The sequence below is a fragment of the Equus caballus genome, chromosome 27 (genome assembly GCF_041296265.1).
Source record: "Equus caballus isolate H_3958 breed thoroughbred chromosome 27, TB-T2T, whole genome shotgun sequence".
Taxonomy (NCBI): Eukaryota; Metazoa; Chordata; class Mammalia; order Perissodactyla; family Equidae; genus Equus; species Equus caballus.
The window spans coordinates 28,986,469-29,001,453 of record NC_091710.1 but is presented as its reverse complement, the minus strand read 5'-3'; the positions used below and the strand labels follow the sequence as shown (position 1 = coordinate 29,001,453).

Sequence of the window (14,985 nt, the reverse complement as noted above, 5' to 3'; positions counted from 1 at the left end):
CAGCCTCATCTCACTACCACTGTAACATGACTGCATGATGCACTTGTAACATTAGAGCTTTCCCATATTGAGAGCTGGAAAAATGGTGTGGGAGTTATATAGTGTTCCCTCCCAACAAAGGTGTCCAAGCAAATGCTTGATGACTATCATCAAAGATATTGAAAAGGTGATTTATTTATACCTTGTCAGAGAGTAGACATGGATCACCTAAGAAGGCAGCTTCCAGCTTTGAGATTCTGAGTTTCCGTACTTTGGGATAGGATATATACCTTAGATATATTAAGTGATTTTCCCCCCGTATTTTTCACTTTCTCTTCCATCCCATCCTCTTCTCCCACTCAGGCAGCTATCCTGTTCTGGGAACATGTCTTGTTTAAAAGGAGGAATGTGGTGTTTGGCAGTTTGGCGGTTGGGTAACAGAAAGACTGTGCTATTCCCTCTGGTCGTTGAGTAGAATTTTTGACTAAGTTTACTAAGGAGATTATATTACCTTCCTCTGAGGCAAACCTGGAAAGATTAGAAAGAGGAAGCAGTTATAATTACCCTTCTTTCCTCCCCTCCAATTCCTTGGTATTAGGCTAAACCTAACCTCTGATTGTAGGATTTGGGGCTGGAATTGATTTAAGACAATATTCTGCTATCCCACCAGAATGGGGACTTGACAGAGGAATTAGGTTGACTCTTTGAAAATAAAGTTATATTTCTTACACATCTGAGCTTGTGAACAGAGACCTATTTTAAGCTTGGGAGATGGAGGCTGTCCCTTTTGAGCCACTGCACAAAAGTGGTTGCAAACCTCAAGTTTTTGGTCCTCTGCTGCCCCTGTGTGGACATAGCTGGAAATAACAGTTCGAGATTTCACTTGTCGCAGGAGCGTCAAATTGGACTCGGGAGAAAACTCCCCACAAGCACTGGGGGAGACTTAAAGGTTAGTAGGGGCTTATGGCCAACATGAGGGAGTCAGGAACTGTTGCTAACACCAGCAAGGCTGGGGTTCTCTGAAGATAGGTGGGGAACGCATTCAAGCTGTCAATGACTTCAAGAGGCGCCTTCGTGTCCACCATCTTTATTTTTCCTTGGAACACTTGGATCTAGCAAGCGAGTGATCATCTAGAGACTCTCAGTCACGCACCTCTGCAGTAATTGGCCATGACCAGCACCCACGGGCACAGTGCCAACCCTCCCACACCTCCTCTTCCCGGGCTTGGAGTAACAAGTCTGTAGGTTTCTCCCTCTGGTTTCACAGCTTTCACAGCATCTCTGCACCGTCTGTCTCTACACTACTGTCTCCACACAAATCTACACCATCACATTCATGCTGGCCGCATCCCTGACTCCCTTCACAGGCACAGGACAGGGTCGGCCTTTTTGTTTTAATAAGTGAGAGAGGGGAACACTTGAGCACAAAGAGGGGAAGGGACCGTGAACTCCTGGAGCAACCTGGCTGGAATCCAGCGGTGTCCAAATCCTGGGACCACTTTGACCTATAGCCTAACTGCTCCTCTCCCTGGTCAGCTCCCTCCTGGGTGCCCACCACCCTGCCCAACCTCACTCCCTATGCCCTCCCAACAAATAGCAACAGTGGCCTGGGGCCGCATCCAAGCCCTCTCGCTCTCCTGCTTACAGGAGAGGAGGGTTATCTGGGCTTCCTACTACCTGCCACCTGAGCCTCCTCTCTCCAGCTGGGGACCAGGGACCCACACACCTGGCCTGACCTCCCTCCCCTCCCCTCATGCCTCCAGACCCTGCCGCAGCCTGCGGTCCAGGGCCAGGAGCTGCCTCAAGAAGCCCCGGTTGGGGATGATGCCTCGGTGGTCCTTGACCTTCTTGATGGCCTCCACGAGGGTGAGGTGGTGGTACAGCATGAGGTAGGCCAGCACCAGGGTGGCAGATCGGCTCACTCCCACAGCACAGTGTACCAGGATCTTCCCTGTGAGGACAGACACAAGAGACAGCTGGGGGACTGTTTGTGGTGGGTTGGAAGAGACTAGGGAGAGGGCTACACAGACAGGTGAGGAAGAAGACAGGTGAGCAGAGGTGCATGGAGATGGGAGGGGGTGCAGTCAAGGGGGATGAGAATGCAGATCCCGGCAAATGGATGAATGAGATGGAGAACAGGCAGCAGCTCAGCGTCCATGAACCCCCAAAAGGGCTTCAAGAGACTCATCACTAACGTAAAACCGAGCTTCTCCCAGAGCAGGGACTCAGTGTATATTTGCCAAGTGCATCCGGGGAAAACGCCCTGTCTCTAACCTGGCCCTTCCTCATCTCCCCCACCCTTCTATCTTGCTGTTTCTATCAACCATTTATTGGGGTAGTGTTTAATATATTTTTATTTATATATATATATATTTTCTCATCACTGAAGCAAGACATACTCAAGGTAGAAATAATTGGAAAGTATAGAAATATGTAAAGAGGCAAAAAATTGAAAAATATATCACCCATAATCTCACCATCCAGGAGCAACTTGCCCCTCTCTTAACATTTTGGATTATTTCCTTCTCGTCTATTTATGTATTGCCTTTAAAAAATGGTTGAGAGAGTATTTTTCTTGCCCGAGCATTTTGTCATGTCATTAAAGTCTCTCTCTCTTCGTTCTTGAGCCCTTGGGCTGTTCCCTAACTCAACGTCCATCGCTCCTTCCCTCTTTCTTGCTTTCCCTCCTACCTCCCGGCTGGCTCAGCGCCCGGTGGATGAAGTCGGCAGCCGTCTGGAAGTGGATGCTCATGTCGAAGGCTGGCGAGTCATGGGCCTCGACACCCAGGTAGCGGATGCCCAGCCCCTCATAGGCCTCGGGTGTGCCTCGCCACTTGCTGTGTGAGGCATTGAGGACGTGGGTGATGCCCAGGCGGCGGAGCTCGCGGCGGTTGTTAGCTATGTCCCTGCATCGAGTAGAGGTTAGAGGTTAGAGGAAGAGTGGGGAAGTTAGGCCATGGAGAGAGAAGCCCTTGTCCCTACCCTGTCCACTGCCTAGCTAATATCATCGGCTCCAGGCCTCTGCTTTCCTTACTGATGACCCATAAGGGAGGAACCAAGATGGGCAATGACCTGGAGTCTGGTCCTTGAGCAAGGGTGGAAAGTACTGGGGAGGTTTTACCTGGAGAAGAAAAGACTAAGGGGGTGGGTGGACAATAGTCATAGTGAAATACTGAAAGAGTGCGCTGAGACAGCAGAATTTTGCTTGATCTATAGGAAGCATTTGCTGGATCTGTACTTCATGTGAGGAAGTACATTCTAACAGTGGGATCTAGCTGAAGAAAGATTGGAGCACCTTGAGAAAGAGAGTGAGTTCTTGTCCCAGGGTATTCAGGCAGAGAGGAGGTCAATGTGTAGGCATGGATGCAGTGGGGGATGTGGACATCAGCTGGGCTGCTGGACGCACTCACATTTAACATCCCCACGAACCTTGAGACGATACGATTCTGACACTTGTTCCCACGCCTAACTGCCTCGGTACCATATACTCTCTTGGACACCCAGAAGCTTCTTGTGTTTTACCAGTTATTCCTTGCTCACATTTACCCTGTTTGATGATGTCACCTTCAGGGGTTCAGGTGGCCCACACCTCTCAGCTTAGTGGTAGACACCTCTCAGGCAACATGGTCATACTCAGGGCAAACGCCCTGTCCAGTGCAAACTCCTCAAGTAGAAAGAGCACTGAACTTGAACCTTCAAGTCCTGGCTCTGCTACTTACGACCCGTGTGACCTTGGGCCAGTCACAACTTCTCTGAGCTTCAGTTTCCTCATCTGTAGCCTGGGGGTAGTGGTACCTACCTCACAAGGCTGTTGCGAAGATTAAGAGAGAAAATGCATGTGAAAAACTCCGTGTGTACTATAAAGCCCTTGAGAGTGAGAAGTGGGGACCACTCTTCCTTCGACGCTCTTCTTGCCACAGCCCCCTTCTTGCAGAACCTCTGCACACACTGCGGCTTTGCTTGGTCAACCCTTTGGCTTTCTACCCACTGTACCTGGTTCCCAGTGACTACTTTTTTCTGAGCCATAGCACAATAGATGGAAGGTCAGAGAAGTCATCTATTACATCTGGGACATAGCATTAGCACTCAACAATAAATACTTGCTAAATGAATGATATTCTTACTCAAACATAGTCTTTCTGTCAAGAGATGGGTATATCAACCATCGTGTTCAAATTCCCCCAAACCCTCCAGCCTCCATTCTCTGCCCAAGCCCCCTCCACCCCATCCTCAACCTGGAATCAACAACGCAACCCACCCTCTCTGCCACCCTTCTCTTTTCTTCTTGCATGCACACACACATGCACACACATACATGCACACGTACACGTGCACACACATGCACACACACACTCAGCCATGGTCCCAGTCTGCCAGGTACATACTGGTCTCCGAGGTAGAGGCCTGGCCAGACCTCATCTGCATGGTTACAGGCTGTCTTGCCTGTGTAGAGGAGCCTCTCCAACTCAAAGACATTGAGAAAGGGATGTTGAACAGTTGGCATCTCCTCCAGGGCCCCTCTAGTGCGGACAGGAGACCTTGAGCTACTCCGGGAGAAGCGAGCCATAAAAGTCATGGAGGCCCAGAGCCAGTTACCAGGGCACATCTTAGAGGTGGCAGAAACCGTGGCAGCTGCAGGGGTGGTTGCGGTGATGGTGGGTCAGTCTCCAGGTAGCTGTTGCTGGAAGAGGCAGGGATGTGAGATACACCTGAGTGAGTCCAGAGTGGCTGCTTCCCTTCCTGCCAACTGGGCTGCACCCTGGGGAGAAGATTCGCAAGGAAGCTACCTCTGGCCCTGGTGGGGCCTTCAGGATTATCTTCTTCAGCTGCGGCAGCTCCTTTCTCCCTGCTCTTCGGCTCTGCCATGCAAGGAGGTGGGAGAGTCACATGTCCTTGTTTACGGGGAGAGGGAGCAGCCCAGCTGCTGGGTTTCTGCTCCACCACCCCACCCCCACTCCCAACATACATGCATAAACACAAACAAACATTTGGTATTTGGGTGGCAGTGCCCACTGCTGGAGCTCTTGCCAGCCCAAGTCTGGGTCTCATCTGCCTGGGGCGACAGGCAGAGAGGCTAGGGAGCTGGGATGGGGGGTGGGGTGGCTTTGGAGCCATCCGGAGAGAATTAGCAGGGAGACTAGCAGCTGAGGCCATGGCCTAGGCCAAGCCTGCCTCCTCAGTGCCAGAGAGATAGGCTGCCTTAACCCCTTCCTGCCCTCCCACCGCCTCAGAGAGAAGCCTGCTGTGGTAAGCGTATGTTGGGGGATGTGGTGAGTGGGGAAGAGCAATACAGAGGAAGTGTAAGTTTTCAAAAAATACTTGCTGAATGCATGAGCTAATGAAAGAAGGTGCCAATCTATGTGCACAACAGGCAACCACCCTCCTTTGATCACATAAAGAAATGATGGCTTAAATCTCATCTTTAATGTGGGGATTTCTGAGTCGAGGCAGGGCTGGAGTATTGTGTCTATGTGTGCCTGTGCAGGCGAGGCAGAGGGTGGGGCACTGGAGAGCGGGGAGGAAGGCAAAGGAGGAGGGATTCTGCCAGGCCCAGGGGCTCGGAGGCTGGAAGTGCCACCCATGTGTTGCTGTTGGAGTCAAGTGACCCTACAAAGCACAAGGGGTTGGCAATGAGGGGTGTAGCAGGAGAATCTCTGACTCTCTGCGGACAGCTGGTCCTTCTGAAAACGGGACCAAGTGTAGAACTGCAGAGCGGGGAAGGGCCAGCCTTGAGACTTGCCCTGGGACCCTCAGGCAGAGAGGGGACTCCAGCAAGAGCACTCCCCCACACCCTCATGCTATGGTCCTGCATGTCTGAGACGGTGGGCTGGCCAAAGAAACCCGCCCCCCACCCCTCAAGTCTCCTGCCCCTGGGACCTCAACTGAAACTCCAGCAGTGAGAGGCCATCTTTGTCCTGCCCCTACTCTGAGTCCCTGTCCCACTCTCTGAGCCAGGGCGCAGCTCTCCCTTTCCCCCAGGCCAGGAGAGACCCAGCAGTTTATAGAGCTTAAGAAGCGGGGGCATTAGGATCAGCACTGGTGAGGGGAGACTAGATCTTAGGGGGTTTAGGGAGAAATGTTTTTCCAATGGCTAGATCAGAAGGGGCAAAGAAATACAGCACCACAGCCATCCTCCTCCTCCTCCTCCTCATTATCACCACCATCATCATCACCATCATCCTCATCATCTCCCTTGTCTCCTTAGGCCTAAAGATCCCATCACTTTATTCCAAAACAACCTTTTCTGGAAACAGCTTCTGCTGCCTGGGTGATGCTTAAAGGTAAAGGGAAGCGGGAAGAGACTACGTGTAGGAAGGAGATCCGTGGGACAACCTTTCTCTTCGGGGTGGAGAAGCCCCATTCTGTCCCGGGATACACCCCTCGACATTCTCCAATGCCATCCGCCGGCTTTCAGGGGCCCGGGTCTACAGCCCCCCTCCCTCCGTCTGTTGTCGCGGTTGTAACAGGTTCATGGCTGTCGGCCCAGCCCTTGCCAACCCAGACAGCCTGGCGCTGAGCGTGGAGGGAGGGAGCCCAGGAGAGCGCAGCTTGCTTGGCTCCCAGGCCCCCGTCCCTGTCCCTGCGCTCCCCACAGCCGCGATCTGCACGCCTCCCCCCGGGGGAGGGGGTGTAGGGCGCCCACCCGCCGCAGCCCCTCTACCTCTGCGCGCGGTGGGGTCTCAGTCCCGGAGGCGGATCGCGGCGGCCGGCAGCCCCACGGCCATGACTCTCCTGCCGCCGCCGCGCTGTGCTGCCCCCGCCCCGCCGCCGCGCTGCCACCGCCAGACCGGTTGACGGATTAGCATCTATTTTTAAGCCATGACACGCACGTCGAAGCAGGGCTCACATCAGTCGATGACACACAGGGACACAGTCTCACACCCCGGGGTCGGCGTGGACACGCAGCGTGGGCTGGCCCGCCCAGCTCCGAGCCGGCGGTGTTTACAGACCAGACACACCGCGCAGCCGGAGAAGCCCCGCCTCACATGCAGGCTCGTGTGGATGTGTGTTTTCTCGAGCTGCGCCAATAACGAGGCATTTTGCCTAAAGATGACATTATACAAGTCGTCCCAGATAGTGTCTTAAACACACACGCTCCTCCCCGACATTAATTACACAGGCACGATTATGTACACTTGTGTATTTCTCAGTCTCGAGAACACCGTGTCATAAATAACAAAAGTCAGTAATCTTTATTAGTATTTACTGTACACCATGTATTTCACCTATCTTCACTCATCTTATCCTCACTACAAGTCTATGAGGTAGGTAGTATTATTTCCATTTTCGGAGGAGGAGACTGAGGCACAGAGAGGCTTAAATAATTTGCCCAGGACACACCCTAGTCGTTGCCAGATCCAGCTTGAAACCCTGGCAGTCTGGCTCAGAAGTTTGTATCCATAATGGCTTTGTAAACCGGTGCCTCTCACACAATGGAGAATGATTTCTACCGGGAAGCCATTTTACCAGCTCAGCTCATAGTGAACTCCACTTTCCCTGACTTCTCAAGAAATTCATGTCCATACCTCTTCCCCTCTGCTGCCTTCTAGTGATGTTTAGCTTCACTACTTTTCTACTGCCAGCACCTTGTCAGCTCCAAGACTGTAAACACTTTGAAGGCAAAGGCTATGTTGCCTTCCCCAGTGCCTAGCTCCTGTGATGGGGGAGGTGGCGGCCATAATGAATGTCATCAGATGATGTTGAGAATCAGGGGGACCTGGACTCCAGGAGAGCTGTCTCCAGGAGGAAGGAGGAAATAGATAAGGTTGGACCTGGTGTAGGATGAGAAGATGGTATCAGCTTCGGCTGAAATCAGGATTGACCACATTCCCAGCAGGGGATCCAGATCAGGCTTTGATCTCTGGGTCAGAGAAAGTGACACAATCCCCAGGTCAGCTCTGTGCTGGAGAGGAGGTTCCATCACAGGCTGCCCTCGAAAGATTATTTTCTCTCCTCCTAACCTTTTCCTCTCTAGAGAAGCAAATGCAATTCCTTTCCATTTTCCGTGTGCCTTCTTGTTTATATCAGTTATACGAAGACATGAAGTCTTGATAATTCAAAACAAAAAATTTCCCTGGGAAATTAGAAACTTTAGTTGGTAGATCCGGGAAAACCCAGGTGAAAAATTGTCACAAATCAAATTGTGAAAGGGCATGTATCATACTAACCTCATTTTAAGTGACAGAGTCTTAAAGTTTGGTAGTTTGAGAAGACGTAGATGAACTTGATCTCAATCTTTAGCAAGACTCCTGTTTCAACCCTGCCTTGTACTTTTCTCAAAAAGTTGGGAAAATACGCTTTAAAGCATACTGTGGACAATATGGGTAGATGTTTAGGGGTAGCCAGGGAAACTGTCCACGGACAACATCTTCATCAGAACCATTCCAGGGGTCAACCTACAACTCAAGTGGCTTCATATTTTTCTTCATAACTAGGAAGTTTATTGTGTTTCCCGGTGACAACAAACTACACTAAGGATGGCGAGGAGGAGGGAGAATGGAGGAAAGAGTTAGCAGGGAGAAGGCAGTAGACAAGGTTGGACAGGAAAGGGGAGGAAGGAAAGAGAAATAGTATGTATTGATAATTTATTATCTGTCAATTCCTTGGGCTTTCAAATTTATCAGCTCATTTAATCCCACCCACCGTTTAGGTGGGCATTATTATCCTGTTGACGACATGAAGACTGACACTTAACCAGATTAGTTAACCCACCCACAGCTAGTGAGTGGGAGAGCATGGCTCCAAACCCAGGGCTCTCTGCTTCCAAACTTTCATACTTCAGGATTAGGCTGAAGAGTCACTTCCTCGATAAAGTCTTTCTGGATCCACTCTTATTTGTCCATTTCCTTCTTTGTGCTCATGTAGACTTCTACCAAAGGACCTAGGAGCTATATTTTACTTCACTTATTTCTACATTTATTTAAATCTCTGTTCCCAATACTAGAAGTCATGATGGACACCCTACACTGGAATGAACAGGGCAGAGATGGAAAAATGAGGCTACTGAAAGATAGGAAGGTTTCCAAATGGTATCAAAAGAAGTGCCCCCGCACCAAAATAATTAGGTAGAGACAGAAGGGGAAGAAGTTCAGTAAGAATAGAATGGGGAAAAAACCCTAGGAAAGACCAACAAATATGTGTTAAATGGAATTCTAACTGCTACCATTATCTATGGGCTGGGCACTGTGCTAAGCGCGTTAGGTATATTAGCTACTTTAATCCCGTAAAGTAGGTATTATTAACTTCATTTGACAGTTGAGGTTTAAAGGTTTACAGGCTTAGAGTGGTGGTAAACCCACTTTGCAGCAGCCAAATAGCTAATAAGTGGGATTTGAGCATGAATTTAAATCTAGAACTGTTTTAAATCAAAGCCTGTGCCTCAAACCACTGTAGTTAAGTATACTTAAATGAAAATAATAGTAGTTAAAATGTATCAAGCCCTACTGTGTGCCAGGCATTTAGCAGAAATTCCATGAATTTCTCACAAGAATCAGGAGAAAGGCATTCGCAAGGCCCCACCCCCACCTTGTCCCTTAAAGAGTGTGGTAGCTTCTGTGACTTGTGACGTGTGTGTGCTGCTGGTGGTTGGGAGCAGCGGCCTTTCAGAGCCGGGGCGCCTCCTGCTGCTCGGTAATCATTTCCCCTCCACAGAGTGACGCAGAAAGAGCAGAGCCTTGTTTCCTCCCAACCGCGCCCTGAGTGCCGCCACGCCCATCTTTCCCTGGCTAGACTGTCCTTGGACTGCTTGGCTGCAGGTTTAAACAGCGCCTTCTCCTAAAGGTTCAAGTAGCAGAGGGCCGACAGTTGTGACTTTATTGAGCATGGGGATGTGGAGCCGGGAGGCGGGGCAGAGGAAGACTCAAGTCCTTTGAGGGTGCCCCGTATTGATACTGACTTTTTCTTCTATATCACCATCCTCCCAGTCCTGTAGCTTCTTCCGCGGCCCCTGCTTAGCACCTCCTCTGCCCCAGGTCCCCGCTTGCGATGTGTGTTCCTATCCTCCCAGGCGTTATCCAGGTGTTGATGCGGATTATCCCTGCGGGCTCCTGTGGGCACCGAACTGGGGAGGAAGGCACGTGGGACCTTTGAGTAGAGTGCGAATCTGATTTTTGCTTCATCTCAAATACCTTTCTTCTTTGCCTCTCTGCCAGTGCATTCATTCCTCTTTCCTCTGATTTACCTAGGGGTAAACACATATTAGCGCTGTGAATATTAATTTTCTTCTAAGAACCACACATTACCGCAAGGAGCAGGTATTCTTTCCATGAGGCTGACTCCGTAAGGAAAATAAACTCCACGGAGGCTAGTGCTCCTATAGCGGAAATACACCAGGTGCATTGCAAATAAAACAGAGTGCAAAGGAAATATGCCGTAAATTTTACTATTACAAAAAAAAAAAAAAAAGTTAAACTCTAGCCAGAGTGGGATTACAGATACTTTTTATCTTCTGCTTTAAACTATCTACACTTCCCAAATTTTCTGCAATGAGTATGAATTAATTTTAAGTATGTCAGTTCTGTGAAACTGGTTGAGACTTCTTCCTGGCTTCATATGTGGCCAGTTTTAGTAAATGTCCCACACATGCTTAAAGAGAATATTCAATCTGTTTTGGGATGCAAATTTCTGTCTTTATTTCTCTTTGATATCAGGTTTTCAAATATTCTAAATTCTTAATTGTTTGGTTTTGTTTTACCAGCTTTGGAGAGAGGGGTTAAAATTTTGCACCTGTTTGCTGGCTTGTTAATTTCTTTCTCTAATTCTGTCACTTTTTGTTTGGGACAGTACCAGGCTGTGTTATTACGGTACATAAAGTTCACAGGTTCTTAAACATTCTTTTTTTTTTTTTTTTTTTGTCAATAGACAGTCTCTAAGACTCTTTTTAAAAATATGTCTTTTGTATATGTATATTATATAATATATATATATCTTTCTTCTATTTAAGAGTAACCTATAAACTGTTTATTGTTTGATTAAAAAATTAATCTATTTTAATCAATGAGTCTCTTTTTATATTTATTGTGTTTACTGGTATTTTAAAAATTATTTCTGCCATCTTCTTTTGTGTTTTCTCTTCATCAAGCTTTCCCTTTCTTTTCTCCTTTCCTTTGTTTGGTTGAATTTATCTTGTGTTCTTTATTCTCTTTATTGAGCTCTGTTGATTTGGAAGTTAAACAAAGTCTATATTTAACTGGTACTTTTACTCTCTCCCTGAATAGGACAAGGATTTTAGTTTTAATTTCCCTCAGAAATACTTTCTCTCCTATCTTCTTTATTATCATTATCCAGTACTTTGAATCCAGCTTATAAAAAACTTGTTTTAATAGTCATCCGTGACGTAATGCATATAGTTTAAAGACTCGATGCTTTGTGCTGCTGCTTTATCCATTCATTCATCTGTTGATAGGCACTTAGGTTGTTTCTGAGCCTTAGCTATTATGAATAATGCTGCAATGAACTCAAGAGTGCAAATATCTTCTCAAATTAGTGTTTTTGTATTCTTTGGATAAACACACAGAAGTAGTACAGCTGGATCATATGGTAGTTCTATTCTTAATTTTTTGGGGACTCCAGAGGGGCAGGGGGCAGGGGAGGGCGAAAGGGGTAACAGGTCATATGTGTATGATGGCAGACGGCAATTACAGTTTAGGTAGTGAACATGATGTAGTCTTCACAGAAGTCGAAATGCAATGATGTATATTACACCAATTTTACCTCAATGAAAAAAGAAGAAAAAATCAATGCATTCTGTAATACTTATACAAAAATAGTGGCCCTCTGCCTCCTGTCCTCCATCCATGTCCCACGCAAACATATTGAACAATTTCAGGTATTTTAAAAATTTTACATCTCTCAATATGTAAATATTGGTATTTCTTGATTTTTCAGTTTTAGGCGTTATCTATTAATTTTTCACTCTGAATGCTGAGGGTTTATTTCTCTTTTATTCCATCCTCTCCAAGATATATGTAAACATCCCCTCTCTATGCATTTTTCTTATACAGTTGTATTATAATTTTGTTATATAAGTATTCAGTGTTTAAGATACTACAACTATGTAATTGTTTTAATTTTATTGCGGTAACATTGGTTTATAACGTTATATAAGTTTCAGTTGTACATCGTTATATTTCGATTCCTGTGTAGGTTACATCATGTTCACCACCCAAAGACTAACTATAATCCATCACCACACACATGTGCCTAATACCCCTTTTGTCCTCATCCCTCCCCCTTACTCTCTGGTTACCACCAATCCAATCTCTGTCTCTGTGATTGTTTGTTGTTTTTACCTTCTGTTTATGAGTGAGGTCATATAGTATTTGACTTTCTCCCTCTGACTTATTTAGCACAGCATAATACTCTTAAGGTCCATCCATGTTGTCACAAACGGCTGAATTTCATCATTTCCAGTGGCTGAGTAGTAGTCCATTGTGTATATATACCACATCTTTATCCATTCGTCCCTTAATGGGCACCTAGGTTGCTTCCAAGTCTTGGTTATTGTAAATAATGCTGCAATGAACATAGGGGTGCATGTATCTTTATGCATTTATGTTATCATATTTGGATAAACACCCAGCAGTAGACTAGCTGGATTGTATGGTAGTTCTATTCTTAATTTTTTGAGGAATCTCCATACTGTTTTCCATAGTGGCTGTACCAGTTTGCACTCCCACCAGCAGTGTATGAGAGTTCCCTTCTCTCCACATCCTCTCCAACACTTGTTGTTTCCTGTCGTGTTAATTATAGCTATTCTGAAAAGAGTGAGGTGATATCTCGTTGTAGTTTTGATTTGCATTTCCCTGAAAGTTAATGATGTTGAACATCTTTTCATGTCCCTGTTGGCCATCTGTATATCTTCTTTGGAGAAATGTCTGTTCAGATCTTTTGCCCATCTTTTAATTGGTTATTGTTTTTTTTTTTATTGTTGCAATGTATGTGTTCTTTATATATTTTGGATATTAACCCCTTATCAGATAAATGGTTTGCAAATATCAGCTCCAAATTGTTAGGCTGACTTTTCTTTTTGATGGTTTCCTTTGCATTTTAGTTTGATGTGGTCCCATTTGTTTGTTTTTTCTATTGTTTCCCTTGCCTGGTCAGACATGGTAGTTGCAAATATTTTGCTAAGACCGATGTTGAAGAGTGTACTGCCTATGTTTTCTTCTAGAAGTTTCATGGTTTCAAGTCTTATATTCAAATCTTTAATCCATTTTGAGTTAATTTTTGTGTATGGTGTAAGATAATGGTCTACTTTCATTCTTTTGCATGTGGCTGTCCAGTTTTCTCAATACCATTTATTGAAGAGACTTTCCTTTCTCCATTGTATGTTCTTGACTCCCTTGTTGAAAATTAGCTGTCCATAGATGAATAAGTTTATTTCTGGGCTCTCAATTATGTTCCATTGATCTGTGTGTCTGTTTTTGTGCCAGTACCATGCTGTTTTGGTTACTAAACCTTTGTAGTATATTTTGAAATCAGGGAATGTGATATCTCCAGTTGTATTCTTTTTTCTCAGGATTCCTTTGGCTATTTGGGGTCTTTTGTTGTTCCATATAAATTCTAGGATTGTTTTTTCTATTTCTGTGAAAAATGTTGTTGGAACTTTGATAGGGATTGCATTGAATCTGTAGGTTGCTTTAGGAAGTATGGACATTTTAACTATGTTAATTCTTCCGATCCAAGAGCATGGAATATCTTTGTGTCTTCTTCAGTTTCTTTCAACAAAGCTGTATGGTTTTCAGTGTACAGATCTTTCACCTCTTTGGTTAAGTTTATTCCTGGGTATTTTATTCTTTTTGTTGCAATTATAAGTAGTGTTATATTCTTAACTTTTCTTTTTGCTACTTCATAGTTAGTATATAGAAATGGAACTGATTTGTGTGTGTTGATTTTGTATCCTGTAACTTTACCATATTCATTTATTATTTCTAAAAGTTTTTTGGTGGATTCTTTAGGGTTCTCTATATATAAAATCATGTTATCTGCAAATAATGACAGTTTCACTTCTTCCTTTACAATTTGGATCCATTTCATTTCTTTTTCTTGCTTGATTGCTCTGGCTAGGACTTCCAATACTACGTTAAATAAAGTGGTCAAAGTGGTCATCCTTGTCTGTTTCCTGTTCTTAGAGGGATAACTTTCAGTTTGACTCCATTGAGAATGATATTAGCTGTGAGTTTCTTGTATATGGCCTTCATTATGTTGAGCTACTTTCCTTCTATACCCATTTTATTCAGAGTTTTTTTTTTTTTTATCACAAATGGATGCTGTACTTGTCAAATATGCTTTCTCTGCATCTATTGAGATGACCATACGATTTTTATTCTTTGTTTTGTTAATGTGGTGTATTATATTGATTGATTTGTGGATATTCAACCATTCCTGCATCCTTGGAATAAATCCAGTTTGATCATGGTGTATGATCTTTTTAATGTATTGTTATATTCGATTTGCTAGTATTTTGTTGAGGATTTTTGCATCGATGTTCATCAGTAATATTGGCTTCATATTTTGTTTTGTGTGTGTTGACCTTGTCTGGTTTTGGTATCAGGTTAATGTTGGCTTTGTAGAATGAGTTAGGAAACTTTCCCTCTGCTTTAATTTTTTGGAAGAGTTTGAGAAGGATAGGTATGAGTCTTCTTTGAGTGTTTGGTAGAATTCACCAGGGAAGCCATATGTTCCTGGACTTGTATTTTTGGGGAGGTTTTGGATTACTGTTTCGATGTCCTTACTTGTGATTGGTATATTCAAATTTGCTATGTCTTCTTGATTCAGTTTTGTAAGGTTGTATGATTCTAAGAATTTATTCTAGATTATCCAATTTGTTGGCATATAGCTTTTTGTAGTATTCTCTTCTAATCTTTTGTGTTTCTGAGGTGTCTGTTGTAATTTCTCCTCTTTCATTTCTGATTTTATTTATTTGAGCCTTCCCTCTTTTTTTCTTGGTAAGTCTATCTACAGGTTTGTCAATTTTGTTTATCTTTTCAAAGAACAACTTCTTGG

At 45.1% G+C, this 14,985-nt stretch overlaps 1 protein-coding gene across 2 annotated transcripts; it reads right to left on the bottom strand.

Annotated features, from left to right (window-relative positions):
- Positions 1–1,050: 1,050 nt before the first annotated feature.
- DUSP26 (dual specificity phosphatase 26) lies at positions 1,051–7,025 on the bottom strand. Of its 2 annotated transcripts, XM_005606332.4 has the most exons (5): positions 6,641–7,025; positions 4,767–4,838; positions 4,365–4,660; positions 2,671–2,885; positions 1,051–1,930 (listed from the first exon to the last, which is right to left on the bottom strand). In XM_005606332.4, exons 3-5 carry the CDS (start codon positions 4,583–4,585, stop codon positions 1,731–1,733), a joined length of 636 nt encoding a protein of 211 aa, XP_005606389.1. In that variant the 5' UTR covers positions 4,586–4,660; positions 4,767–4,838; positions 6,641–7,025; the 3' UTR covers positions 1,051–1,730. The 2 variants fall into 2 exon arrangements, with proteins under 2 accessions (XP_005606389.1, XP_001494278.1); XM_001494228.6 differs by lacking the exon at positions 4,767–4,838 and having other exon boundaries at positions 6,641–7,016.
- Between the last annotated feature and the right edge of the window lie 7,960 nt (positions 7,026–14,985).